This window comes from Pan paniscus, chromosome 1 (genome assembly GCF_029289425.2).
Source record: "Pan paniscus chromosome 1, NHGRI_mPanPan1-v2.0_pri, whole genome shotgun sequence".
NCBI lineage: Eukaryota > Metazoa > Chordata > Mammalia > Primates > Hominidae > Pan > Pan paniscus.
In genome coordinates this window covers 11,453,854-11,481,737 of record NC_073249.2, presented here as the reverse complement: position 1 = coordinate 11,481,737, position 27,884 = coordinate 11,453,854, and the positions used below count along the sequence as shown (strand labels likewise).

The window sequence follows — 27,884 nt, the reverse complement described above, 5'->3', positions numbered from 1 at the left end:
CTGAAGCTTTCCCCTCTTAACAATGCTTTCTCATTTCTGTTTAAACCAAAGGGTTCTTTATGGACTCAGTTGTGATTCTGCTGGCGATATCAAGTCCTTTTACTCAAACTTCTGCTAGATTTTAATATACATGAGAATCAATTACGGAGCAAGTTTACTTCTCTAATATTACATTGCCCAAAAGTCCATACCAAGCTTTTAGATTGTATCGGAACAAAATTTCTATAAAAGTGAATACACAGTATAAAGCAGAACACTGGAGAAAATACAGACTTTCCTTGGACTTGACGTCGATGCTGTGCTGAAAGGCAGTACGGTCTCCACCTATTAGACAGAGTGAGATGAGATTGCATACAGCCTCCGTGAGAGGGTGGAGAAGTGGAAAGATTCCTGCACTACATAACACTGGGGAATGCAGCTGGAGTGGAATTGTCAGTTCATCTCTTTCACTTATTGTCTATTTTACCAAGTAGCAAGTGGCCAGTCATGTGATATGGGATTGCAACAGTATAAAACATGTCCTCAAACTTCTTCAAATGATAATTTTCCTATAAAATTGATTATAGTTAAAATAACAGCAGGAATCCATCCCAGCGGCGTGCTTTGTTTCCACAAATTGCTGCCACATGGAGAGAAGCAATGCAGTTACTTTCCAAGATGTGAATTTCCACCCCTTCCCACTTGAACATGGCCTTCCTTCCCACCTTCACTGGGAGGGAGAGCAGCTCCTGCCTCATCATTTCATAAGCACCACATCCAATACTCTGGGCCAGTATCCCCCTGTGGATTGTGAGTGCACGCAAGTAGCTAGAATATCTCAAGGCACCAAGTTACCCTTAAACGTCATGAAATTGAGGACATGTTGAAGTCTCCTACTCCTCCCTGGGTCTGTTAGCCTTTTAAAATGGGAACTTTGTTCTCAGAGGGTGTTGTTAATCTAGATATCACTTAGTTACATAAAGATAAAATAAAATAAGAGAAAATAGAGAAAAATTCAAATAAATCAATGCAAATTCTGCTATTTTCCTCCTCTCCTGTCTTGTGTTTTATTATCTCCATTCAGTTTCAGCCTTACCCTTAGAACTATTCGCTGAGCCCATACTATGCATATATCGAAGCATCCAATTGTGTGTTTTGGATATATATGATCTGTATTTGTTAATTATACCTCTATAAAGCTGGAAAAATTTCATGGAACTATACACCAAAAAAGAAAATTGGCCCATTTACCTTGGCCGATTCTGTATCCCTCATAGAATAAATCAGAGGTACATCGCTATTTTGTGCTAGCCTCCGTTGATGTCCCTTTGGGGCTCTAGACTAACCCTAGACCACCCCTCTCTCTAACGACACTGCACCAGAATATCTTTAATTATAGTCATGCACCACATAACAACATTTCAATTAATTTTGGACCACATGTATGATAGTGGCCCCATACTATATTTTTACTAATTTTGTTAGATATGTTTAGATATACAAATACCATTTTGTTACAGTTGCCTACAGTATTCAGTACAGTAACATGCTGCACAGGTATGTAGCCTGGAGCAATAGGCTATACCATTTAGGTTTGTGTAAGTACATTCTATGATGTACTTATATCATGGTCTTATGGGAATAACAGTGAAATTGCCTAATGAGGTATTTCTCAGACTGAATCCCCATCATTAAATGATGCATGACTGTATTTCATCTTCAGTTTTTCTTCTACTAATAGAAAAAGGGTTGGTAAATTTTACTTCTCCCATTGGTATTTCCCAAAAAAAGGAGCATATGCCATTTAAAATTCCAACACATAGAAAATGAGGTGCATAATAAAAGTAACTTATGTTATTACAGTACTTTAGTGCCAAACATAGCTAGAATTTAACCTCAGAGAGAAAGAAAATCATAGAGGAAAATATGAATAAGGAAATGATAAATGATGGCGCATGTCTGTACAAAATGCTGTGCAGTCATTAACATTATGATGGAGATGAGTATAATACTTTCGGAAAATGATCATGATAAAATATAAAATATATGCTCAAATAGTATTAACTTTTAAAGGGAACTTAATTTGTATGTATAGAAAAATATTGGTAGGGTATAAACTCAATAGGTAGAAAACTGGCCCTGCCACAATGAATAAATAAGCATGTCTTCATTCGCATGATAAACACTACGATAATGGTTTTAAGTGTTTAACAGATGTGAGTAGCAATAGTTGTGTGGGTTTGAGTTAACTTTTCCACAATTAAAACCAATGTTTCCATGAGATGTTTAGATACTTCCTGGCACAAGAAATTATTATATACTGAGCATTTGCTGTATCGAAGGTCAGTACTGTCCTGTCTGGAGTATACTTTGCAGTAGCTAAATACGTGAATATGAGTATAGCCCTAGTGAAAGCCAGGCAGTGATATGGAATTCAAAATAAAGTAAGACCACCTTGGGTGGATATAGAGGGGCGAGAGATTTATGGAAATCAAGCCAGTCAAAGTTGATCTTGAACAACTTGTAGGTCAGAGATTAACAAAGGAACATATTTTCTAAATGTAGATAACTACATAAATAAAATGTAGAAGCTGGTAATTTAGGGGAAAGGTAGGTTAGATAGATGGTAATGGATATTAACTGTCAGAATCAGGAATTTTCTTCTTAAAATTCTATCACAATTTTTTTAACCTAATTCATTAATACTAAGAAGCTATTAAAGCTTTTTATGTGAAAGAATGATCAGAGCTTCCCTCTGAGAAATACAGTCTGGCAGCAAAGGTATGATTGATGAGAGTGGGAGAGTTGGGAGGCCATGGCAGGCACCTGGAGGCCAAGACAGCAACCCAGGCTATAGTGTTGGAAGTGCTGCCTCAAATAGGTGGTGCTGCCCACTGATCCATCTAGCAGGTGGGTCTTTTTTTTCTTCTTCTTCTTCTTTTGAGGTAGAGTCTCACTCTGTCGCCCAGGCTGGAGTCCAGTGGCATGATCTCGGCTCACTGCAACCTCCGCCTCCCAGGTTCAAGCAATTCTCCTGCCTCAGCCTCCTGAGTAGCTGAGATTACAGGCACCCACCACCATGCCCAGCTAATTTTTTTTTTTTTTGTATTTTTAGTAGAGATAGGGTTTCACCATGTTGGCCAGTCTGGTCTTGAACTCCTGACCTCAGGTGATCCGCCCACCTCTGCCTCCCAAAGTGCTGGGATTACAAGCATGAACCACCGTGCCCGGCCTCGTTCAGATATTTCTGAATGCCACCTATGTACGGCAAGCTGTCTGAGGCCTGAAGATAAACACACACACACAATAACACAGTTCCTAACTTTAATAAATTTAGAACTACAGCCAAGTAGACACGTACATACAGAGCTAACTCTACAAGAAGTTGTGATGAGTGTCAGTGGAGACATCTACAGAGTGCTGGGAATATAGAAGAGATGTAAACAGGAGCTGGGGTGAGAAACAGGGAAGAGAGAAAGTCAACATGACTTGGCGATGAGTAATATGGCAAGTAGAAAAAGGTCCAACTTGGTGCTGAAATTTCAACTCTGGGTAGTTGGAACATTGTTGGTATCATGAATAGAAACAACATATTTCAGAAAAAGAATCGTTTCGAAGAAGAGGTTACATTTGGTCACGTATTTATTGGAGTATAAGGTACCCGCAGGTCATTCAGTTGGAGAAATCCAGCAGATTGGAAATATTAGCATGTGGGGTTAATTGAGAGATTAGAGCAAGAAATGACATATTTTGGGATTATCTGAACATATATATATATATATATATATAATGCTTGAAGCTCCGAGGAAGTAGATAAAACTGAAGGAGAGTAGAGAAAGAGGCAAAAGGTTTTGAATACCCTGGAGAATTATTACATTTACAGGGTTTTCGGAAATAGGTATTTGAAGAACATCAAGAATAGTTAATTAGAGAGCAAAAAAAAAAAAAATACTGTAAACAAAATCCAAGGAAGGTAAGAGTTTCACGATTTAAGTAATAAACAATGCCAAGTACTGTTGACAGAACTCCAAAAAAGAAAAGGTTATTATCTTTGCTGATTAGGGGCATTGGTGAGCTGCAAAGGAGTGTTTTAGTACAAGACAATGAGTAAATGCTGAAGAAGTAGATGCCTTATAAATTCTGGAGAGTGTTGGTAATGAGGGGAAGCAGAGAAAGGGGACAACAGTATTATAGAAAATATTTTTTAGAGAAAATATAGGCTAAAGCTTATAATAATTAATCCTTATAGTTTCTATGAATACCATGACCTAAAAGTGGATTGCACGGGAGGGGAAAGAGTTACAATTTGCCCTCTTTGAGGACCTTGCCTTCTGTATCTGTATTTCTCTCTGGTGGCACATGTGGTGAGGAATCAGCGGAGATTGTCAAGTCATTTTTCTCTGACAGATTTTCAGGCATTACATATAATTTGATAAATGAGACATAGAGCAGTCTGCCATTATAGCAAAACATCCTAGGTTTGGATTAATTGAGTAAGACCTAATCCTAGCATTATAAATTCTGGATCATCAAGAATATCTCAGAATGTTTCACTCTGGATACTAGAGAGGAATAGGTAAAATACATGACTTAAAATAGATTGGAGTACAGGGATCCAAAGTATGTACAATTCTAAACTGAATTATTCTCTTTAGAAAAAGGCAGACCCTGTCTGAGTTAGCACACACAGCTGTCAGCCATAAAGCTCAGTAGATAAGGGCACCTATGTACCATTCTAAACTGAATTATTCTCTTCAGAAAAAGGCAGACCCTTGCTGAGTTAGCACACACAGCTGTCAGCCATAAAGCTCAGTAGATAAGGGCACGTGGACAAAGTTTCTCCTGTTTTATTGTCTTAAAATTATAGCACAAAGATAAATAAGGCAGGTCAAGGGCCTCATGACTAATCTTATGTCTAGTAGCCACTTGAATAGATCATTGTTTTAAAAATGTTTTGTTCTGATAAGAAATTCCCCAAAACCTCAGATTAACTCAGACATTTGTAGATGAACATTTTCTTGGAAAACTACAAAATACCCTACATAATTTTCATCAATACATGAATCCACATTGTTACAGAAGTGAGGTGTAATGGCCAAAACTTACTGTAAAAGAGGTCAACCTCACAAACGTTACCTTCTCTGCTTCCCTCTCTTCCCATCCTGCCACTGATCAGCCAAGCCACTTTCATGGTATTCCATGGCTGGTCTGTATCCCTAGTCCTGGGGAGCTGCACGTTTGATCACAGCTGTTAATGCAGAGTTTTGCAAGAGAACATAGTCAGTGAGGACTTAGCTGTTCTCATTATTGGGAAAAATCAAGCTGAGTGTGGGTGGTACTATACAAATGGATCTTCAAGGTTAGATTTTTTGGGGTAAGTGCTGGCTGGGTAGAGCCTGTGCTCTCTGAGAGCTGAGAAGAGCATGAGTAGATATGAAAATAATGTCACTTGTATTGGTAGAGATTTGCAAATGGCCCCTGAGAGCATCTGGGTATGGACCTCTTGCAGCCTGGGTTGGGAGCCGTACAGGAGGGCTGGATGTCAGAACGCTGACCTACTTATTTTATTGAGTTTATTTAGTTTAATGAGTTTATTCTTGGAATAAACTCATTCTGAGCTGAGTTTTGAGGGATGAGTAGACGGGAGGATAGCATGGAAATGAGTGAAGGGTATTTCTCAAAATAGGGACCTGTGAGGATCCCACCCAGCTGAGGCTTGGTGAAAAGAAAGGACAAATAGCAGGGATCTCCCAGGTTCAAGTGTCTGATCTGAGAGTTAGTGGATACCAGCGTTGTCAGGCTGAATGCTGAATGTGGGCAGCCATTATTTGGAATGGCTCATTGCTAATTGCCATGAAGGACTCAAAGACACAGGAACCTGCTCTGGAGCAGATAAGAAATATACTGAACTTATTGGTATCCAGAGACTTTAAGTTGTCACATCTGTAATGCTTTCCTCTGAGTGATTATCAGTTGCTCAAATTCTGTTCCTACTTTACTGTATTCAAATTCACTGGATGCTTACGTTACGTAAGGAGTGTGATCAAGGTTGGGGAAGAAGGAGATTTCAAATAATAAAACATATTAAAACTTAAAGTAACATTGTATGCCCGAAGCACCATACGTCTATTGTAAAATAATGTCCATATATATATTTTTTAAATCCAGAGTTTCAGTGGTACATTTGGGCAGATAAAACCAAATTTTTTCCTGGTGGTTTTTCAGTAGTTATATCCTTATGGGGTTCATATAGATTGCTTTTATATTAATTAGCTTTGCTTTCAATTTTTTTTGGTTTCTTATAATATGTGCTTTTTTAACCATGTTTGTTAAAGAGATGCACTCAAAGACTCTTTCTTTAATACCTTTACTCCACATTCTGCTCAGAGAATTGATTCTTTCTGCGTGACATCATGTTGCTTTTTTCCGGCTCATATATCAGCTGTTTTTTTTTCTTTTTTCTTCTTCTTCTTTTTTTTTTAATTTCCCCCTGTCTTTTCTACCTTCCCTTCCCCCTTCCCTTTTCTCTTTTGTTTTTCTTTTGTCTTCAGCCTATTCTGCAAACTTGGAGTTCTTGTCAGGCATAGGATTTCACTATTTGGTAAGGAGACCCTTGAAAAAATACAAGCATGGCCATCACTTGGTTTTCTTTGCCATTTTTGCACTGTGTTGTGTGCTGCTATGTTGCATGGATGCATGTTTGCATGGCTGCATGCATGGTCGTTGCAGGCCAAGATAAGGTCCTCGAGGTTGTTCATAAATAGCATTATGTATGGTGAAATCGAGGACTCTATCTTTTTTACACTAGTCCAAAGCATAACTGAAAGTAAAAAGACTACTATTAAAGAGCAAATGAATGAAAATGGCAGGCTGTGCCGTATTTTATCTCAGGGGTAAAAACAAAACAAAGCCAGGCCCTTGGATTTGTGTTTGGTTACCTCTGATAGATTAAATAATGAGCTGTTATAAATCAAAATTTTAAACTGCACTTATTTTTTTTAATGCTCTTGACTACAGATTTGCATGTCTTCTGCATTCCAAACATTGGAACGTCATAGTCAAGACACTGAAGCCAAGGAGCTTCGGAGCTTCACTTGGCAAGAGTGGCTTTTCTAGCACCACTCACTCCAGAGTCAGTTTCTGTTTGTTTCTGAGAATTCACCTAGCTGGAGTCCATGTTCCAGAGCACCTGCTTCCGGACAGCCATGCAGGGTGGGCACTCACTTTCCACAGATTTTCCCTGCCGTGGGGCTTTAGAATCTTTAGTGGCTGGTGGAATTGGTGTTTCACACTTTCCTGCATCTGATTTTATAAACTGCCGAAGAAAATGTGAACCCTTTGCTCTCTAGGTTTTGAGACAGTGTTGTAGTAATTTTAGTAATAAAACATTGAATGTATTGCTAGAGGTATTATAAGTTCAATTCTATTTACAGGAAAAGCTAAGGATTAAAAAAATTAAGTCATTTCTACAAAGTCACAGTTAAACTGAGGAATGGGTATATATATATATGCATATATATATATACATATATATATACACACACACACACATATGCACAAATAAGTTCTTCACATTACATTTTTTGAGAAATAATAGTTTCTGGATATAGTAGGTTATTGCTATATTTGGTTTCTAGTATTATATCCAAGATTTGGTGCTCTTAAATTTAGTAATGAAAATTTATATTTCATTAAAATTACCTGAGTTTTTACATTAATATTTCAGTTATTTAAAATCAATGGGGCAGTTATCTTTAGAATAATTTCTAGTTCACTGACTTTTGTTTAACTTCTCTTCAACAGAGAAATATTTTCATGGGCTTATTCAGGCAGGATTTTCATACACTCTTTAACCTTCTCAGAATAACAGTGGATTCAAATATTCTCCATTTGTCTTCAGCAAGTGCTATCTAATTATACATATCAGCTGCCCTTTTGCGGTCTTATTAATGAACATAATAATACTTTCTATGATGCTATTTCTAACTTCCTGCTTATTGTATATCCTTCTTTTCCTGTTATACCTCATATAATTTCCTTTAAAATTTTTTTGAGGTATTCCATACCTGAACTACAAAATCCTAAGAACAGCTTGGCTAGGTGTGGTGGCTCATGCCTGTATCCCAGCACTTTGGGATGTCATGGTGAGAGAATCACTTGAGGACAGGAGTTCAAGACCAGCTGGGGCAACATAGCAAGACCTTGGCTCTACAAAAAAAAAAAAAAAAAAAAATTAGCCAGGTGCAGTGGTGCACACCTATAGTCTTAGCTACACAGGACGCTGAGATGGATGGATCACTTGAGCCTGGGAATTTGAGGTAGCAGTGAGCTATGATCACACCGCTGTACTCTCATCTAGGAAACAGAGCAAAACCCTGTCTCTAATACAAGCAAATAAAAAGAACAACTTGATGGAAATGTATATGCATATACAACCATTTAATCATAGCTCAGGCCAAGACATAGAACATTTCCAACATGCCAGGAGCCTCCCTTGTGTCATTTTTCAAATTATAACCATCTCCAGAGGAACTATATGTAGACTCCATTCTATGGATTCTTTTCAGCTGTTCTTGAAATTCCATTTTTGTTGAATATATCATTTAAGTTTGGTTATTGAAGATAAATGTGTAATACAGTTTGTCATGCTTGTTAGGGGTGAAAAACTAGACCTTAACATTAGTTCCTTCCCTATGTGGTCCTAGTATTTCAATTAGACATTGTGGTTTCATCCCTTAGCCTTTTAATACTATTATTTTTATTTTTAAGGGGAATTTATTGGAGACCTGGTATGTTTTCTTTATATCTCAAAGCGCATTTTTGCACATTTTTATATTATTAAAGTGTATGTTATTGTTTCAAATTTGCTTTGATATTTGCCTATAAAATATAAACTTCAACATGGCTTTATTAATCAAACATCTAGTACAGATTTGCCAAATTATTAGAATCTTTAAGTCTTTTTTTTTTTTTTTTGACAGAGTTTCACTCTTGTTGCCCACCAAGCTGGAGTGCAATGGTGAGATCTCATCTCACTGCAACCTCCGCCTCCCAGGTTCAAGCAATTCTCCTGCCTCAGCCTCCCAAGTAGCTGGGATTACAGGCACACACCACCACACACGGCTAATTTTTAGTAGAAACGGGGTTTCACCATGTTGGCCAGGCTGGTCTCGAACTCCTGACTTCAGGTGATCTGCCCACCTCGGTCTGCCAAAGTGCTGGGATCGCAAGTGTGAGCCACCGTGCCTGGCCAAATCTTTAAGTCTTAAGCATTTAAGCTTCACATATTACGGGTATTGGTATAGTATTTAAATGTCACATATTATGGGCTGTAGATGCTAATATGACATCCTAGAGAGAATAGTGGGTTTGGAATCAGAAAACCTAGTTGTAAGTCCTATTTTTCTAACTTAACAGCTGAATGATTTGGACAAGGGACTTAAATTCTCTGAACCTGCATTTTTTCATTGTTAAAGTGGGCTAAAATACCTAATAAACCTAGAGATCGATTTTTTGTGAAATAATTCATGTTAAAGTGCTATGTAAAGTGTAACCTTATAGTTTTCACATATAAGATGTTTCTAGTCTTATTAAAATTATTAGATTTTATTAACTTATCTAAAGCTTATTATACTTTATTTACATAAATTACATACTAAACTAGTAGACTTAGCCCTTTAAAATACACACACAGGGCCAGGCACAGTGGCTCACGCCTGGAATCCCAGCACTTTGGGAGGCCAAGGCGGACAGATCACTTGAGCTCGGGAGTTCAAGACCAGCCTGGGAAACATGGCGAGACCCCATCTCGACTAAGAATACAAAAAATTAGCCATGTGTGGTGGCATACACCTTTGGTCCCAGCTACTCAGGAGGCTGGGGTGGGAGGATTGCTTGAGCCTGGAGGGCAGAGGTTGCAGTGAGCCAACATTGCACACCACACACACAAAAATACACACAGTAAAGCCTTTATAATACACCCATTTCCAGAATGAATCAGAAGTGTTATAACCCAACTATTTACTTTTTGATTTATCAGCTATGCCAGTGTGGATTTTTCCAAACAGAGAGACCCAGTAGCATATATGCAGTGCTTGTTTGTATATGGTCATATTAATCTATTCTTTTTCAGTCTACTTTTATCATTTTCTTGCATTTTGGCAGGAAATACATTGATTATCAATGGGATTACAAGCGTGAGCCACCACGCCCGGCCAAATCTCTAAGTCTTAAGCATTTAAGCTTCACATATTCCCTGTACTGTCTTGTATTTCCTGTACTATCTTGGTTTAAAGATTTTTTCATGACCTAAACCTAAGAGTAAATTAAGACAGAATTGAAAGTTGAGGTTAACAAGAAAATACTTGAGTTTTGTGATGATCAGAGAAGGTAAGGATGTAGAAAGATACATGTTAACCTTAAATATGTCAGAAAGTGGAGACAAGACAGGAGCATTAAAAAAAATGAAGAGACAAAATACATGTTCTGGTGGTAGTAATTGTGGTGAGCAGAGTTTGATGGGTAATGGAATATTTATTCTAGGTTGGCTGCCACATTGTAATTATATCTCCAAACCTCGCCTGTGGTTGAAATATTTTTCTGACATATGAAATGAAGATTCTCAAAACTTTGGCTTTTATATTTTTTGTTATCTACTTTAAAATATTTCTTCTGCATTGATGGACACTATACAGGAATTAAGATAATAGTGTTTTTATGCCTCATCTATTATTTTTGAGACATTTAAACCATTTTATTTTATGTTTAAAAAGCTAAGGTTTTTAAAAAGGAAGACAAGCGGTATTACCCATAGAATTCTGATGAATCAATTAGAATAATTTATGGAATGAAAAAGAAAGAAAATAGCTTCTTGTCTAAATATAGGCTTCCCTGTTTGAATTCTGAAATGCTTGCTAGTGATTATAAGTTGGTGCACATAACGAATTTTGGAAATCCAGGTAGGACATAAATAGGACGTAGGCAGGTTGACAAGTGATATCCTTATCATTTGCCATTTTCAAGGACCAGTGTTGACTAAAGAAACAATGCTTTGATTCCCAGAGTTACCCCTGACTTTTGCTACCTAGAAATTCTGATTACTATTTTCAAGGCAGTTAGAGGATACATCAGCCCTTCTATTACAGTCTGTTAGAATCTTTCAATCATTTTTAGAGGAAGCAGCATCTGATAACTAAGAGTCCAACAGTAATAATGATGGTGGCACAGGTGGTGCTTATCAGAGCACCTTAAAGGCTTTCTTTTTACATGTGAAAATAAATCAAATGCCTTGATGATACTCATTTTATGCATTCATTCAATAAACAGGTATTGTATGTCTGCCACGTGAAAGGCATTCACTCAAGATGTGAGGATAGGAAAATGAAGATTGATTTCTCTTTCCACTCCGGAACCCAGACCAATATGCAAACATCTTTCGCTTGTACTATTGTAGGAGCATACTGACCATTCTCTCTGAATCCCCTCCTGCTTCTCTCAACTGTGTTCCACGATGATCTTATCAAATCTTCTCAAAACACACTTCTCCAATTACACTCCTGCATATTCAGTGGCTTCCCATGCCTTTAGGGTAGAAAGCACGTTTCTTAACCTAGCCACGTTAGTGTTTCACCCTCCATTCCCCATGGGCCACTCCATCCTCGTGTCCCAGGCTAGTCTCTCCTCCTCCCTATGCTTCTTCAGCTTCCTTGGCCTTCTCTCTGCCTCTTGAATGTGTTAGATTCCTTTCTGCCCAGGGTTTTTGCACATGCTGTAATTATCGCCTGAGTAAAGGACCCTCACACATAATTACTCATCTCCTCAATCCTTCACACTCATAACAAACTATCCATCCTTCAGACTTCAATCCAAATATTACTGTCTCAGGAAAGGCTTCCCTGACCTCCTTGATAATACTCCGTCCTCCTACTATTATAATAGTCTCTGGTGCCGTGTACTTTTCCTCCATGTCACTGATGGTATGCTTACCAGATTAATATCTCTCTTCTCTCGCAAAAACTCTCAGCTCTGTGAGGTCTTCCTGTTGCATTCTCAGTGCCTGGCAGGAAGTCTGGCACACAGTAAATATTTTATGAATATATGATGAATGAATGAATGAATGAGCCATCAAGGTCCGGCCTTCAAGAAGCCTATAGTCTAATAGAGAAGGTAGATAAGTACGCAGACACTTACTATGAGACAAGTGCTAAGAACGTGGAAATTTTCTTACGTTCACGAATGATACAGCTTTCCTTTGTTTATTTTGCTTAAGAGATTATTACGAAAAATGTAGTACCTAATTATCCTACAATTGGTGAGAATCATGTTTTTTTTTTTTCTCTCTTATTCCTTAAGAGGTCCATGAAAACACTTAGGCCACTTACAGTGAAAAGAAAATAACACATAATTAATGACCCTTAAAGTAATAAGATCATGAAACTCAACCAACAATGATCCTTTCAGTTCCAGGAACTATTTGAAAAGGCGGGCATGAAATATTTGTCACTTATAGGCCTTTTCTACTTTCCAGTTTTCTGGTGCCTTTTTAACATCCTAGTGAGACATTGAATGACCTGGACACTCCTCAGAGTTAGTGGAGAATTTGTGAATTAATCACATAGGTACATCTAGGAATACCTGATGTTATTACAAAAAGCCAGCATTTTGTAATACAATGAGCATAATACTGACCTAGAACCCAATGTATAACATCATTAATACTACTCCAATATTAGCTACAAGAGTATTAAACAAGATAAATATTATTATGTGTTTAACGTGAAACAGTAGCTGTTGTTAAAATATTCAGTTTTTTTCTAGGTGAGTATGCCTGACTTATACCAGTAGATAAATCTTAATGTTACGTTTGGAAGAGTTTTAAAAGTAGATACTAAGTAAAGTAATACAATGGAGCCTATCAACTCTTATTTCTACATAATCAATAAATTAGTGGATTAAGTTTATGTTGATACTTCTAATATCTCTCCCAAAAAACACTGACGTATTTAAATGATGATTTCTGTCTTATCTCAGAAGTTATTATATTAGAAAATTAATATGTTTGTGTTATCTCTAACAAGGCTCAGATTGTGCTTGTGTTTGGTAGGACACATATAATAAAAGAAAAATTGGCCGAATGCGGTGGCTCACGCCTGTAATCCCAGCACTCTGGGAGGCTGAGGCGGGCGGATCACAAGGTCAGGGGATCGAGACCATCCTGGCTAACAAGGTGAAACCCCGTCTCCGCTAAAAATACAAAAAATTAGCCGGGCGTGGTGGCAGGCGCCTGTAGTCCCAGCTACTCGGGAGGCTGAGGCAGGAGAATGGCGTGAACCCAGGAGGTGGAGTTTGCAGTGAGCCGAGATCATGCCAGTGCACTCCAGCCTGGGCGACACGGCGAGACTCCCTCTCAAAAAAAAAAAAAAAAAAGAAAAATTACTTAAAGTACTCAGAATCACTGCGGATAGAAGCATATTTGAGGATTCAGTGTGCCATTAAGTTGAGAATGTAATGGTTCAATCATGCGCAATCTGTAACTATTTTCTTATCCTTGTTATTCGTAGCTGGAGGATCATTGAGATCTTTCTCTAATTTAAAAATTCTGTAGTACTATGACAATATGCATGGCAAAAACAACTATTTCCTGGATTTAACTTATTATATATACTGTAAAAAATCCTATTTTTTAGAGAAGTTCAGAAATATTGGAATTAGATGCCTATAATGAAAGTAATAAAGTATACATAGCATTAGATCAACATAGTATTAGAGCGATACAGATAATTCTTTCAGTTGAACATAGCATTATAGGAGAATTTCCTGGCTTTGAAAAATGAATAGAATATGTAGTTATTCAAAATGTGTCCTCGGTTTGACTGAAACTCCTCACCAAATTAGGGAACCAATAATTTTACTCTGTTCAATATCACAGTCTTTAGAAACAATAAAGTCATTGACACTCTGCAATTTCTGTCTATTCCCTCATAATTGTGAGAGAAATTTATAAGTTCTGGCACAGTGGTATTTCACATTATTAATAGAATTCTGCCAAGATTAATCATTTCTTCAGAGAAAAGAATACAATATTAGAAAAGTAGAGAAAAATAAAAAGTACAATGACGGCTATCGCTGTTTCCAGAAGAGAGAGAAGTCAACATTCTGTGAATTCTCAGCATATCAGATTATAAAACAGAACTGACATACGATATGTCAAATTTAACATTGAGAATTCCTGAGTTATAGAAACTTTATTTAAAAAAACAATTTGGGATTAATATGCAAAAATTATTTATAGTTCTATTATGTAATTTGTTGTTTTTATTATTTGGAGAGTCATATATGAGAGTTGTTATAATTTTTTTAAAACCCAATGTTGTCCCTATTGTTATTAGACCCAGGTATAAGTTATTATTTTAATCGTGTACTTTTTATGTTTACATACACCTTGATGCACTGATATAAATACACAATCTTAAGGACAAATAGGCAATCTATCATTGTTTTCCTGAGTGCTCAGAGGTGATGAGAGGTGTGTGTCTGAGGACAAGGGAAATAGCTGGGTCCTTGAAATACTGTGAGTTGAAAAGTATCAATCTTTTGGTTTTTTCACCATCCAGAGCAATGAAGCAATTATGTAAACTTAAGTACATAAAAATCCAGTTGCCACCTGAAAGTTTTATCATCTTACAAAACTCTGCTGGCCCTTCCTGTTCTTCCTAATACCGTGATTGACATTTCTGATTATGGTAATCTGGATAGCTTTAAGAAGGACAATATTTAAGTCATTATTTTATTGAAAAGCCTTGCCACATGCTTTACCTCTTCAAGACTCACATTATTTTAGGCTTCTTACCCATGCTAATGGGATTGACACTTTTGCCTGGTCTACAAATTAAAATATTGAAGACTCTACTTTTTCTGCCTTCTTAGAGTCCCTTTCCCATTTTTTACATAGAGGTGTTTCTATTTAAAGTTGTGCTGTGTCTAAAAGGGGTCTACCAAGATGTAAAAATGTGTGGAGTTTAGTTTATTCCTTTAGCGATCACAGAAATTTCATATTCCCAATACACAGTTTCAGTCAACCCACAGAATTTGTCTGGCTCCTGGTGCCGTTTCCTACTCTTCTTACATCCTAGAGACAGTCCACAAATATTTTAAGGGCCTGCTGTATGTCAGACACTATTCTAGGTGCAGCGAACAAAGCAAACAAAAATCCCAGCCTGCCAAGCTTATATTAATAGAAGTTTAAAGTATCCCTGGCCACCCCTCATGGAAAAGGGCACAGGAAAACTCAGTACCAAGTACAAACACTGATAATCTATAATAAGAGCAGATTGGAAGGGAAAGGGACAGACAACTGAGTGTTTAGGAAAAATGAAGGACCTGCCTCTCTGATTTGGGGCTGATTAATAGTGGCATAGGACTCATATACGTTGCACTGGATCTCTTCTTCCTCATGGGCCTTCTCTTTCCCATTGTCTATACTGCATCTTTCTTATCTTCTCTGCCTCCAAACACTGGAGGCCCTAGGCCTTTTTTCTTCTTACTTATATTCATGCTGGCTAGTTTCATTTAGACCCACGATGTTTAGAATTAAATGTATGTTTACGATGCCCAAGTGTATATAGCTCTGGCTTAGATCTCTTCCCTGCACTGCAGACTTTTTTTTTTTTCAATCAATTGCCTATTCTACGTCTTTACCCGAATTACTAATAGGCCCATCACACTTAATACGTGCAAAGCAAGGGTCAGGACCCCATCCCCCACCCCCCGCCGCACCCCCTTCCTCCCACAGTCTGCTTCTTCTCGTTCTCTTTCTACACCATTCAGTGGTGCCGCCTTTCACCTAATTGCTCAGGCAGAAAACCCTAGAGTTATCCTTGACTGCTTTCCCGCTCACCTCACATTCAATCCATAAGTAAATCCTTCAAATACATATTCTCAAGTTCTTCACCACTGATATCCTAATCTGAATTCACCATCATCAGTGAACTGATTCCGCTCCTGCACTAGGTCCCTAATTATCTTCCACTCTTGCTCTTCCAGAATTTCCCACATAGGGAATTAATTCTTTGAAAATATAAATCGTATCATATCCCATCCTGCTCAAAACCTAAGGATGTCTTCCTACCGCACTGAAAATCCAAGGGCTTGCTCTAACCAAGCTCTAGAACCTGACCTCTCCCAACCTCTCCAACTCATACTCTGCTTCTTTCCTCTTGCTCTGACCCCCTTAGCCACTTGACCCTCTTTGCTTGGAACACCAGGTTCATTTTTTGCCTCAGAGCCTTTGCGTGGGCTCTTCCCTGTACCTGGATCTCCTTCTCAGATACATGGATGGTTTATTTCTTCATGTCATTCCAACGTCTGCTCAAATGCCGCCTCCAGGAAGGACTCATGAGCACTATCCCTGTTATTCTACCCAGTTTCTGTAGGTGTGTGTGTGTGTGTGTGTATATATAGTATATACATATAATATATATTTATATAATATATAATTGCATATTATATATTATCTTATATATTATATAATTATATATAATATATATATTATATATAATATATAATATAATATATAATTATATAATATATATTTATGTAAATATATATTATATGATATATAATATATATTTATGTAAATATATATTATATGATATATAATATATTTATAGAAATATATATTATATAATATAATTATATATAATCTTTTTGTATATAACAAATTTTTTTATATATATTTAACTGTGGCCTGCTATTATGTTATATGCTGATATTTTGCTAAATGATTTTTTTTTTTTGCTTACTGATTCGTTATCTATATCCCCCTTTAAAATGCAAGTACCATAAGGACTATTTTGTTCATTACTGGAAATTTGAGAGTGCCTGGTTTTAATCTTTATTTGTTAAGTGAATTAATAATCAAATGAATACTTCTAAGAGTTCCAGGAGAAGCCCCAGAGCTGGCATCTGCCAATGGACAGGAAAATAAAAAATCCTACCATTCTGCTCATTTTGTCTTCATTATTACCAGGAATTCTGAGACTTGAAGCACAAGATGAGGGAAAATTTTCATAAATAACTCAGAATCTCAGTAATAAATACCTTATTTTTTCTTATTTGTATCATATCACTAAACTGGCTTGCCCATGTTCTAATACAATTATTAATTTCAGTGTGTACTTAGGTCATTCATTTTAGGTTACTTTTTGTATAAAGAATATAACATATACCAGTATTACAAAAACTTACATTCAGATAATAGTTGTCAATCTCAGGACCCAGGAGATGATAGTGTGTGTGTGTGTGTGTGTGTAATGAGGAACTGATCATGTCAAACTATATTGTAAGTGGTCAAATTATTTTGTTACCTTGAATTCATCATTTTATTTGCTTTCTGTATCCCCATTACAAAGAAAAATATATGTAATGCTTTTATCACTCATATTTCTGTACTTCCTTGTAAAATATGCCAATCAAAATGAGTGAATTTTATATTACTTTCAAGAGGAGTTACTACCATCTGAAAATCTCAGAGGAGTATTATTTAACTTCTTTAGCGTCTAATTTTTTTTTACATGATGGTTTGGTGCTTTTTGGTTTTTGCCAAAGACCAATAACATTCAAGGAAATTAATTTACCTTCATGCAATGGAATTCAGGCAAATTAATTCATCTTAATGCAGCGGGATGAAATAAGAAAGCAGAATTTTTTGGCGCAATTAAAATGGAATGAAAATTTTTAAACTTTAAGCCCACCTTATTTCATAAAGGATATGAGCTGACTTTAAAAGTTTGTAAACAATAAGATTTAAAAATACAATGAGATGGGAGGGAGAGGGGATTATTGAAAACCTCGGTTAAAACTCTTTTAGTCTGGTGCAGTGCTTTTGAATGCTTCTTGGGCATGTCAGCTATTTGATGAGACATGCTTTATTGCTTTTCTACTTACATTTGCATAACCACTTTTAAGCAGAAAAACTGCATGATTTCAAACTTGATTATTAAAAAACCTTTTAAAATATTACTGTTGTGTCATTGACTAATTTTTCTAGCACAAATATTGGTAGAAAAGAAGAACATTGAGAAATTCTCAGGGCAATTTATACAGCATTTTGTTTCCTCTTTAGGCAATGATGCAACATCAATTGTCAACTGTCTTCATATTTTGGGTCAGACTTTGGATGCAAGGTAAATGGATACATTTTTACCTAAATAAATTACTATAATAATGATACATGTATATATATAAGAATGTTAAGAAGGACCCAGTGTCTGGATTTTATTCTTTGGATTTGTAACAAAGTCTTTAGTGTAGGTGAAAAGAAAAACTTTTTAAAATTAATACAGTGGCAGCTTATGTCTATGATCATATATAGATTATTATTTAATGTCAGGTAATTTCTGTAGCAGCTAGGACCATAAAGGAGGGTTGAATTGGTAATGTATCACGCAGGAAAAATGGTAATCTGACAACTCTAGAGATCTTGTTAGCTTCCAGGCATGATATTTGTGCTTAACATTCATAATAACATTTGGCTTTTTAGGAAACAGAGTTTTATTCTCATTTTACAGATGAATAAAGTGATGTTTAAGATTGCATACTAAGTGTGTAGGTAGACGAATTCCCATCTGTGTGCTTTCTACTCTGCCCTGTCAACTTGACCAGAAATCTAGCATGTTGACCAAATACAAAATCAGTTCATTTAGCATGATTGATTCAGCCATACATTTAGTTTATATCTAGGATAAATCTAAATAAAAGTTTATAAACGTCTCCTAAAGAGAATATTCCACAATACTCTTTGATTATCCATTCTTGTGTTTAAGATTTCATGTAAGGTCTTTTGTATAATAAATGCAGAAAGGAGACACCATTACAGACCTTCACTTCCTACTACAAATAGTGGCATTAGGGTATGAAGTTCAGCCTTCAGCGGCTTCATTAGAAAAGACTTGATTGCTACACCTTAAAACACAAACATTCCGTATCATTTGTTGAGTTGGTTTAGCTGGCATGAAATTTTTTTTGCTACCCATCGCCTCAGGAAACATTCTAGTTTTGTTGGATTTCGGATTAACTATACTCACTCAGAAGCTGTGTTTTGTTAGTTACATTGGAGACCGTTAGTGATAAGCATACAGCATTAGCACAGACTTTTGCAGCAAGGTTTTAATAAGTTGACTATGAAGGCATTTGGAAAAGATAATTTACAGAGCAGTATTGCTGTAACTTCAAGTATATTGAAAAAACTTGTTTTAGAGTTGATTTTAAAAGTTGGTTACCAGGTGGGTAGAGTAATGGAGAAATAAACATCATAAGAGAACCACATTTCATTTATATTTCATTTGTTCCTGTTGGAAGATACGAGTCCTCCCTTATTTACTTTCTAGGACAGTGATGAAGACTGGCCTGGAGAGTGTTAAAAGTGCACTCAGAGCTTTTCTGGACAACGCTGCAGAGGATCTGGAGAAGACCATGGAAAACCTCAAGCAGGGCCAGTTCACTCACACCCGAAACCAGCCCAAAGGGGTTACTCAGATTATCAATTACACCACAGTGGCCCTGCTGCCAATGCTGTCTTCATTATTTGAACATATTGGCCAGCATCAGTTCGGAGAAGACCTAATATGTATGTAAATTTATATCTTGGAGTTTTTTTTTTTTTTAATCGAAATACCCTGTAGTACAATCAAAAACAGTAATAGCCACATCTGGGTTACTAAAACACTGTTTACATGTTAAAATGCCTTTTTTATTGCAAAACGTTATAGGTTGACATTTGAGTGATAGACACCATTCTTACAGAAATAGATCTCTGAATTACATGGACCCACAGAGAGGACCAGTAAGGTACTGGTTATAGAAAATGACTTCCACATTGTTGAAGTTTCCAAATGATCACTATTTCTACATTGCCTCTTTTCACATAAACGTTTTAATGCAGTTGAACCATATAACATGCAACAGTAAATGTTTTCAAATTATTTCTGAGTCAATGTAGATTGTTTCTCCAAGCTTGACAATGTAATAATGTGAAGATGACTGAGACAAAGTCTGTGTCTAAATAATTGGTCTTTTAGAGTGGCTCAAATATCCTCTGTTTAGAGGTTTCTGACAGTTTTTAGGGAAACTTTAATCTTCTGTTTTGGGCTGGCATTCAGTAGTTAATAAAACTATACCCAGAATGCCCAAGATTACGTGGAAAAAATACGCATGAGCTGTTTGAACTCCCCACTGCCCTGCTCAGGACATGAGCCTTTGTTGAGCAGAATCACCAACTCAGACTCGTGCATTGTCCATTCCTCAGGTGATGGGCACCTCTGTGCAAAAACTGCTGAGTTACTCAGTGGGTGCCACAACTACCAGTGGCAGAACGTTTATTTTAAATTTTGTTTTAAGAAAGCATGCTTAGTCGGGGTGCAGTGGCGCATGCCTGTAATCCCAGCACTTTGGGAGGCTGAGGTGGGTGGATCAGCTGAGGTCAGGAGTTCGAGACCAGCCTGGCCAGTATGGTGAAACCCCGTCTCTACTAAAAATACAAAAATTAGCTGGGCATGATGGTGCACACCTGTAATCCCAGCTACTCGGGAGGCTGAGACAAGATAATCACTTGAACCTAGGTGGTGGAGGTTGCAGTGAGCCAGTATTGCCACTGCACTCCAGCCTGGGTGACAGAGCAAGACTCTATCTCAAAAAAAAAGCAGATGTGCCTTTTGTTTAGTTATTTTTATTTGTATAAATTTACAGGTTACAAGTACAGTTGTCTGGGCGTTTAGGGCATCCATCACCCAAATAATGAACATTGTGCCCATTAAGTAATTTCTCGTCATCCACCCCCTCCTGCCCCCTCACCCTTCTGAGTCTTGTCTATTATTCTCCTTTCTATGTCCATGTGTACACATGGTTTAGTACCCACTTATAAGTGAGGACATGTGATATTTGACTTTATGTGCCTGGCTTGTTTCACTGAAGATAACAACCCCCAGTTCCATCCATGTTGCTGCAAAAGACATGATTTCATTCTTTTTATGGATGAATAGTATATAGCCTAAACTCAACAGTATATAGCTTAAGCTTTCTCAGGACAGTGTATAAATAAGTGGGTTTTTCTTTCAAGTGAGATTCTCTTTTTCCTTAGTGGAAGATGTCCAGGTGTCTTGTTATAGAATTCTGACTAGCTTATATGCTTTGGGAACCAGCAAGAGTATTTACGTGGAGAGGTAAGAATGTTTAAAGTTTAACTTTGTATTAATTGCTGCTTCAAGTTTTATAACTATTTATTTCAAGAATCTTCATTTCATAACCTGTTTCCTAGTTATAAACTAAACCGGATTGACCTTTGAAATTCCTTGGAAGTAATTAGACAATCTTTAAACAAAATAAGAATTGATATAATAAAGGACAATGGAGTTATGCAAAGAAAGTAAAGCACTAATGGTAAAGACTATACTTAATATGAAGTTTCAGCTGAGTGTTTGAGTCTTATGAAAGCACCTGCTAGTATCGTTTCTCATTATGTATCAGAAATTCACAGTAAACATGAATATGAGCAGTTACTAAACCTAGTTTTATTTTCTCATGTTCTCAAGTTTCAGGATGGAGTGGTTTGCAGTGTTAAATGATGTGAATAGGTAACATAAGAAAAGGTATCCCCAGTAAATTTAAAATAAAGAGATCACTGGCAACTTTAGTAAGAAATTTCTGTGAACCAGAGAAGAAAAACAGGGAAGTTTTTTTAAAAGGCCAGAATAAATAAAAACATATTCTGATAGAAGATTTAACTATGAATAGATATAAGTTCTCCCAAAATGAATCTGTAATTACAGTGCAATTTCAGTACAGCAAATTACAGAAATTTGCTTTTTCCAACTTCACAAAATCATTCAAAAGTTTATTTCAAAGAATAAACCCATGAGACTAGCCAACAGAATTTGCAGGGGAATAAAAGAGTAATGAACAGGTACTCATTTGGCCTACCAAATATTAAAACCTATAAAGCTACAGTAGTTAAAATAGGATGACAGTTGTACATAAAAATAGCAAATTTAGATCAATGGAAAAACATAATTGGGTTTATTCTGAACATTTTACATTTTTTACCTTCATTTTAAGTAAACTCAATTTTCATATTATTTTTATGGTTATGACCTATATTAAGGAAGTATAATAATTTATTGAAATGTGACTTTATTTTTGACATGTTGGCTGTTTTCTGTTTTTCACTAATATATATAATGCCAGATCTATGTTCATAGATTCCATTGTATTTTTATGCTTATTTCCCTTAGCTGTATTCTTAGAATTTGGAATTATAGGTCAAAGGGTATGCCTGTATTACAGGATTACGGTACTCATTTCACTGTTTTCAGAAAATCGATTCCATTTACATTCTCAAGTTTTAGAAGTGAATGCTAATTTCCTCATTTGTTCCTTACTCAGATTATCTTTTTTTTCTTTTTAGTGCTTGTGTATGTGATAGTGAAAATATAGGATCCCTATTTATATTTTCAAATGCACTTTCCTGATTACCATCTACTTGCTATTTTTTTTCATGTTTACCTTGTCATTTGTGTTTCTTTACTTTATGAATTGCCTTTTCTCATCTTGCATCTGTTTTTCTATTCATGTATTGTCATGCTGATTTGTAATAATGCTTTTGTTCATTAAAATGATTAACCTCTTGCCTATTTCTCCTGTTTTTGTGAGTTTTGCCATTTTTTACCTTTATATATATATAGTGCTTATATATAAAATATATACACAAAACATATAAATATATAAAATATATAAAAATTATATACAGATAGCATTTTATGACATGGTAATGTTGAATTTTTATATAATCAAATTTTATATAATTTTGACATAATCAAGCTATCAATTATTTCATGTATGTTTCTTCCCCTTAGTTTTATTATTCTGATAAGTTTAGACTACACATTTAGCAGTTAGAATTTCAAACATTTATCCTCCTAGACTTTTCATGCTTCCAGTTCTTTATATTTAACTTTATAATCCTATTGTTTGTGTCCTAAATATTTGTTAAATGCCAGATACTAGGATACAGAAATAAACAAGATACTTCTCTACTCTCATAGGTTTTATATCTGGTAGAGGAAACCAAACCAAAACAAACAAGCAAACTGATAAATATTATAGTGGCAAGGTATAGTTTTCCTATGAATAATCACACAATTTAGAGAACAAGGTAGTCGAGAATGTGTCTTTTAGAGGCGACTTTTGAAGCTTATAACTTTTCTCTATGCAACAGAAAACAGGTAGAAGCTATATCAGGTAGGTCTGTGTCTAGTAGCTTCTGTTTTCTCAATGAAGAATGCCTTGAGTCCTAAGCCAGATTATGGCTGAGAAAAGAAGTGTGGAAAGCTCGAGGAAAGTAGAGAATGTCTAGAATGATCATCTCTGAGATAAGAAGGGAATTTACTAGAAATATATCTGAATTTTATTTCTCTTGGGTATTATGTAGGATTAAAATTAAATTTTTTAAATCATCAACCATTTGTAAAGTAATCATTTATTAACTATTTATTTTATTCCCTGATTTAAAATAAAACCATCATGTAAAGTAATGTATTTACTAGATTACATTTAGGATTTCTATTCTGTTCTATTATTTCATTTTTTATGACTAAATCAATATCATATAGCCTGAATTGTTAGTATTTTAAAAAATATTTTAATATCTCATTTTTCAAACCCTCTAATTCCTTCTTATTGCTGTAGCTTTTGTTTTTGTCATTGTTGTTTTTGCCTATATATTTATCTGGACAAAATTCGAGGTCACTTTTTTAGGTTCTAAATAATGTTTTGGTTTTTGGTGGCTTGTTTTTTAAGTCTTTTTTGTGCAATTAATTTTGCAGTTATAAAGTGATTGGGGAAACAAAAAAAAATTCAAAGGTAAGGAAAAGACATTTTGAAAAAAAATAGGTATTTACAAAAAGTTACAGTGGAACTTTTTCTAAAATATCTACAAATATAGATATTTTAACATAAGTCATCCAAAAGAAAAATTGCTATTTCCAGAATGCCAACACAAATTATCAGAATCAGTCTGAGAATCACTAATTGAAACAGAATTTTAAAGTGAATTAATGAAATAAAAGGACTAGTCCAATCAGATATGAAGAAATAAGTTGACAGATAATTTTTTGCTAACAGATAATTTAGCTTTTTTTCAAATGGTGAGGATATTGCTATTGAAAGCATATGATGTTTAGCAATACAGAAATTGGATTTGGGAGTTAATTTTATTAGGACCAATATTATCATTCCTTTTAGGTTAAATTTGCTAATTGTAATATGACTTTTTTAGTTACTCACTTGGAAGACCTTAAAACATAAGCATTTTCCACTTATAGGCAACGTTCTGCATTAGGAGAATGTCTAGCTGCCTTTGCTGGTGCTTTCCCTGTAGCATTTTTGGAAACTCATCTGGACAAACATAATATTTACTCCATCTACAATACCAAGTCTTCACGAGAAAGAGCAGGTAACACAGAAACATGTGCAGTGCTTTGAGATATGAAGCTAAAACTTGATATTTATCATATTGTCCAATAGTGATTTTTAATGAGCTGTTTCAGTTTACTATATCCAATCTTGTCTGTTCTTAAATGTTATTGTTTGGTATTCTGTGTGATGTACCCTGTGATAGATGAGGGAGATATGATACATATAGGGCAGCAATCAGAATATGTGGTAATTCAAGAGCAAGGTGACTGAGCAGGCCCCTTGGACAGCGTGTATGTGTGTTGATTGTGAGAGCTCCTAGAGGTAGAGTCATCTTGTGTGGCAGATGAGGGAGTATCGCAGCCTAGACGTAATCCCAAGTTTCTCTTCTGGGTGACTGACTGGATAATGTCCCCACCAAGTTAGGGCATGCTCAAGATAGGCTGGAGAGAAAAAGAGAAGTTTAAATTTAGATCCATTGTGTTTTAGTTGTGCTTGAGACATCCAGGATGAGTCAGAACAGTTTTTAAGAAACATGGCTTTACAGATATTAGCTTATAGCAGAAAGAATGGCCAAAATTGTCTAGATGAACATGCAAACCAAAAAAGAGAAGAGAATCAAAGATAGATTCCTAAAGATAATCAGCATTTGAAAGTTCAGCAAGGGCTGGGCGCAGTGGCTCATGCCTGTAATCCCAGCACTTTGGGAGGCCGAAGTGGGTAGATCACGAGGTCAGGAGTTCAAGACCAGCCTGACCAACATAGTGAAACCCCATCTGTACTAAAAATACAAAAATTAGCCGGGCGTGGTGGTGTGTGCCTGTAATCCTGGCTACTCAGGAGGCTGAGGCATGAGAATCGCTTGAACTGGGGAGGCAGAGTTTGCAGTGAGCCAAGACTGCGCCACTGCACTCCAGCCTGGCAACAGAGCAAGACTCTGTCTCAGCAACAACAACAAAAAAAGTTCAGCAAGGAGAAGAGAGTCAGTAAGGACACTGACAACATTCAGAGGGAGCCAAAAAGGCTGGGCACGTTAATGTTAAGAAAGAAGGGAATTTTAGGAAAAGGGAATTTGGTCAGGGATATGAAATGCCACTGAACGCTTGGAAAGATGAGTTGTAAAAGTGCAATTTTGCTGCACGGTGAAAAGCAGCTTTGTTCCTGAGGACGGAGAGTGCCTGGGGTAGCTAAGTAATCCAGGAAAGATTTGAGTATCTTGCTGGGTAGGAGGTATTACAGGGCTGAAAATACAGGTCTGAGCAAGGCATCAGGTATTCGGTGGAGCCGTGAGTGGGGGACTTCAAAACTTCCTCGAAAACGGGGAATGGAGGCCGAGGTGGAGCCAGTCATAAATGGCTTGTAGGTCATGAGAGCAGCAAAGTTAGAGGAGGAAATATTTGATACTCTTGTTTGCTGTGAAGTAGGAGGAATGGCTGTTTTCTGGGAGTGATGGTACAGTAGGAACTTAGGGGAAAGAGAGAAGCTTTGAAATAGCTACCTTGAAACACAGGAGAAGGAGCCAGTTGCAGGCATGCCACGTCTTGCTAAGTTTTGAAGTCCAAAATGAAATAGTTGCCTGTGGAAATCCGCCATATCATCTCAGTACTTTCTTTGAATATCATCCATTTTTATATGTACTTCTCCAGCTCTCAGTTTGCCAACTAATGTGGAAGATGTTTGTCCAAACATACCGTCTTTGGAGAAACTCATGGAAGAAATCGTGGAATTAGCCGAGTCCGGCATTCGCTACACTCAAATGCCACATGTCATGGAAGTCATACTGCCCATGCTTTGCAGCTACATGTCTCGTTGGTGGGAGCATGGACCTGAGAACAATCCAGAACGGGCCGAGATGTGCTGCACAGCCCTGAACTCAGAGCACATGAACACACTTCTAGGGAACATATTGAAAATCATATATAATAACTTGGGGATTGATGAGGGAGCCTGGATGAAGAGGCTAGCAGGTAAGAACTGGAAGAAGACATTGTACCCCTGAAATCTGTTTTATTTCCAAAAGAATTTTAAATACATAAACTAGAATTTTCCCATCACAATTTTTATTAATACTTTCTTTACTCAAAAATATTATTGTTTGTCATGCTATTTTTTAATGTAGATAAAAACAGGCATTGTGTATATGTTAAATAGTTACTACTTTTAAGTAAACATTTTTCTGACTTGTCAATCTCTGTAAGATTAATCAATAAACACAGCACTAAAAACTAATGATTTTATAGCCAGAGACAAAAATAAAACATTCAACTTTTAGCAATCCGCTTGTAGCCATCTGTTATATAGAGAATGTGAAGAGAAGGGAGGGTAAACCAAAAAAATGTAGTGTAATGTCTACAATTATTGCATTATTTGTATTGAAAAGTTAGAAGCAATCTAAGTACCCAATAACCAGAATATGGCTAAATAAGTTGTATACATCTACATGCCAGAATATTATGTCATATTTTGTTTTTTGTTTGTTTGTTTATGAGATGGAGTTTCACTCTTGTTGCCCAGGCCAGAGTGCAATGGTGAGATCTTGGCTCACTGCAACCTCCGCCTCCCGGGTTCAAGTGATTCTCCTGCCTCAGCCTCCCGGGTAGCTAGGATTACAGGCATCTGTCACCATGCCCAGCTAATTTTTTTTTTTTTTTTTTTTAAGTAGAGATGGGGTTTCACCATGTTTGCCAGGCTGGTCTGGAACTCCTGACCTCAGGTGATCCACCCACCTCGGCCTCCCAAAGTGCTGGGATTACAGGTGTGAGCCACCATGTCTATGTCATCTTTAAACGTTGAAGTTTCAACAATGTTTTATGCCCTGGAAATACTCATATTATGAAGGGAAAAATGGAGAGTTTTTAAAACAATGAATTCAGAATGTTATATGTATAATATATATGTATATGAATTTATGTACTGATGAAAACCCCAGAGAAATGCAGCAATGACTTATTAATTTGGGCAGATGATTATGGTTGACTTTAACTTTTCTCTTGTATACTTTTCCCCAGTGCATATATGTTACTTTCAGGGGGAAAAAAGTCATTTTAAAAATGGCCCAATCAAGTTTAGAACTATTATTAACAACTATGGTTATTATTAAATAAGAGAGCAGTGTTCCATATAATCTAACTCTTCCATTGGGCCAAGGATGGGGATAGTTAAAATGAGATAACTGTATATAGTCTCATATAGTAGTTATGTAGCAGAGCTTGTCCCTATTCTAAGGGTTAGGGGAACCTTTTCCATTTGGGAATTTTATTTCTTGTGTGAAAATGATTTCCAAAATGAGTGAAAGTCTTTTTTTTTTCCATTCTAAATTAGCTATCTATTCTAAAAACAAGGAAGATCATTGAATTCAACTCAGTAAACATTTTTTTAATAGCAGCTATGCAATTAGAACTTGGACTAGAAAAATGGCTGAGGCATGAGCTGTACCCTTAAGG

General features: G+C 36.3%; 1 protein-coding gene across 4 annotated transcripts in view; it reads left to right on the top strand.

The window, feature by feature from the left end:
* The window catches only part of RYR2 (ryanodine receptor 2), a 788,503-nt gene that overhangs the window by 634,321 nt on the left and 126,298 nt on the right, over positions 1-27,884 (top strand). For all 4 annotated transcript variants that reach the window (XM_034949586.3, XM_055098600.2, XM_055098645.2 and 1 more), the window contains 6 exons: positions 6,531-6,580; positions 18,101-18,161; positions 19,365-19,603; positions 21,113-21,194; positions 24,351-24,481; positions 26,088-26,408. In XM_034949586.3, coding sequence (XP_034805477.1) covers positions 6,531-6,580; positions 18,101-18,161; positions 19,365-19,603; positions 21,113-21,194; positions 24,351-24,481; positions 26,088-26,408 — 884 coding nt within the window. The remainder of the gene's footprint in view (positions 1-6,530; positions 6,581-18,100; positions 18,162-19,364; positions 19,604-21,112; positions 21,195-24,350; positions 24,482-26,087; positions 26,409-27,884) is intronic.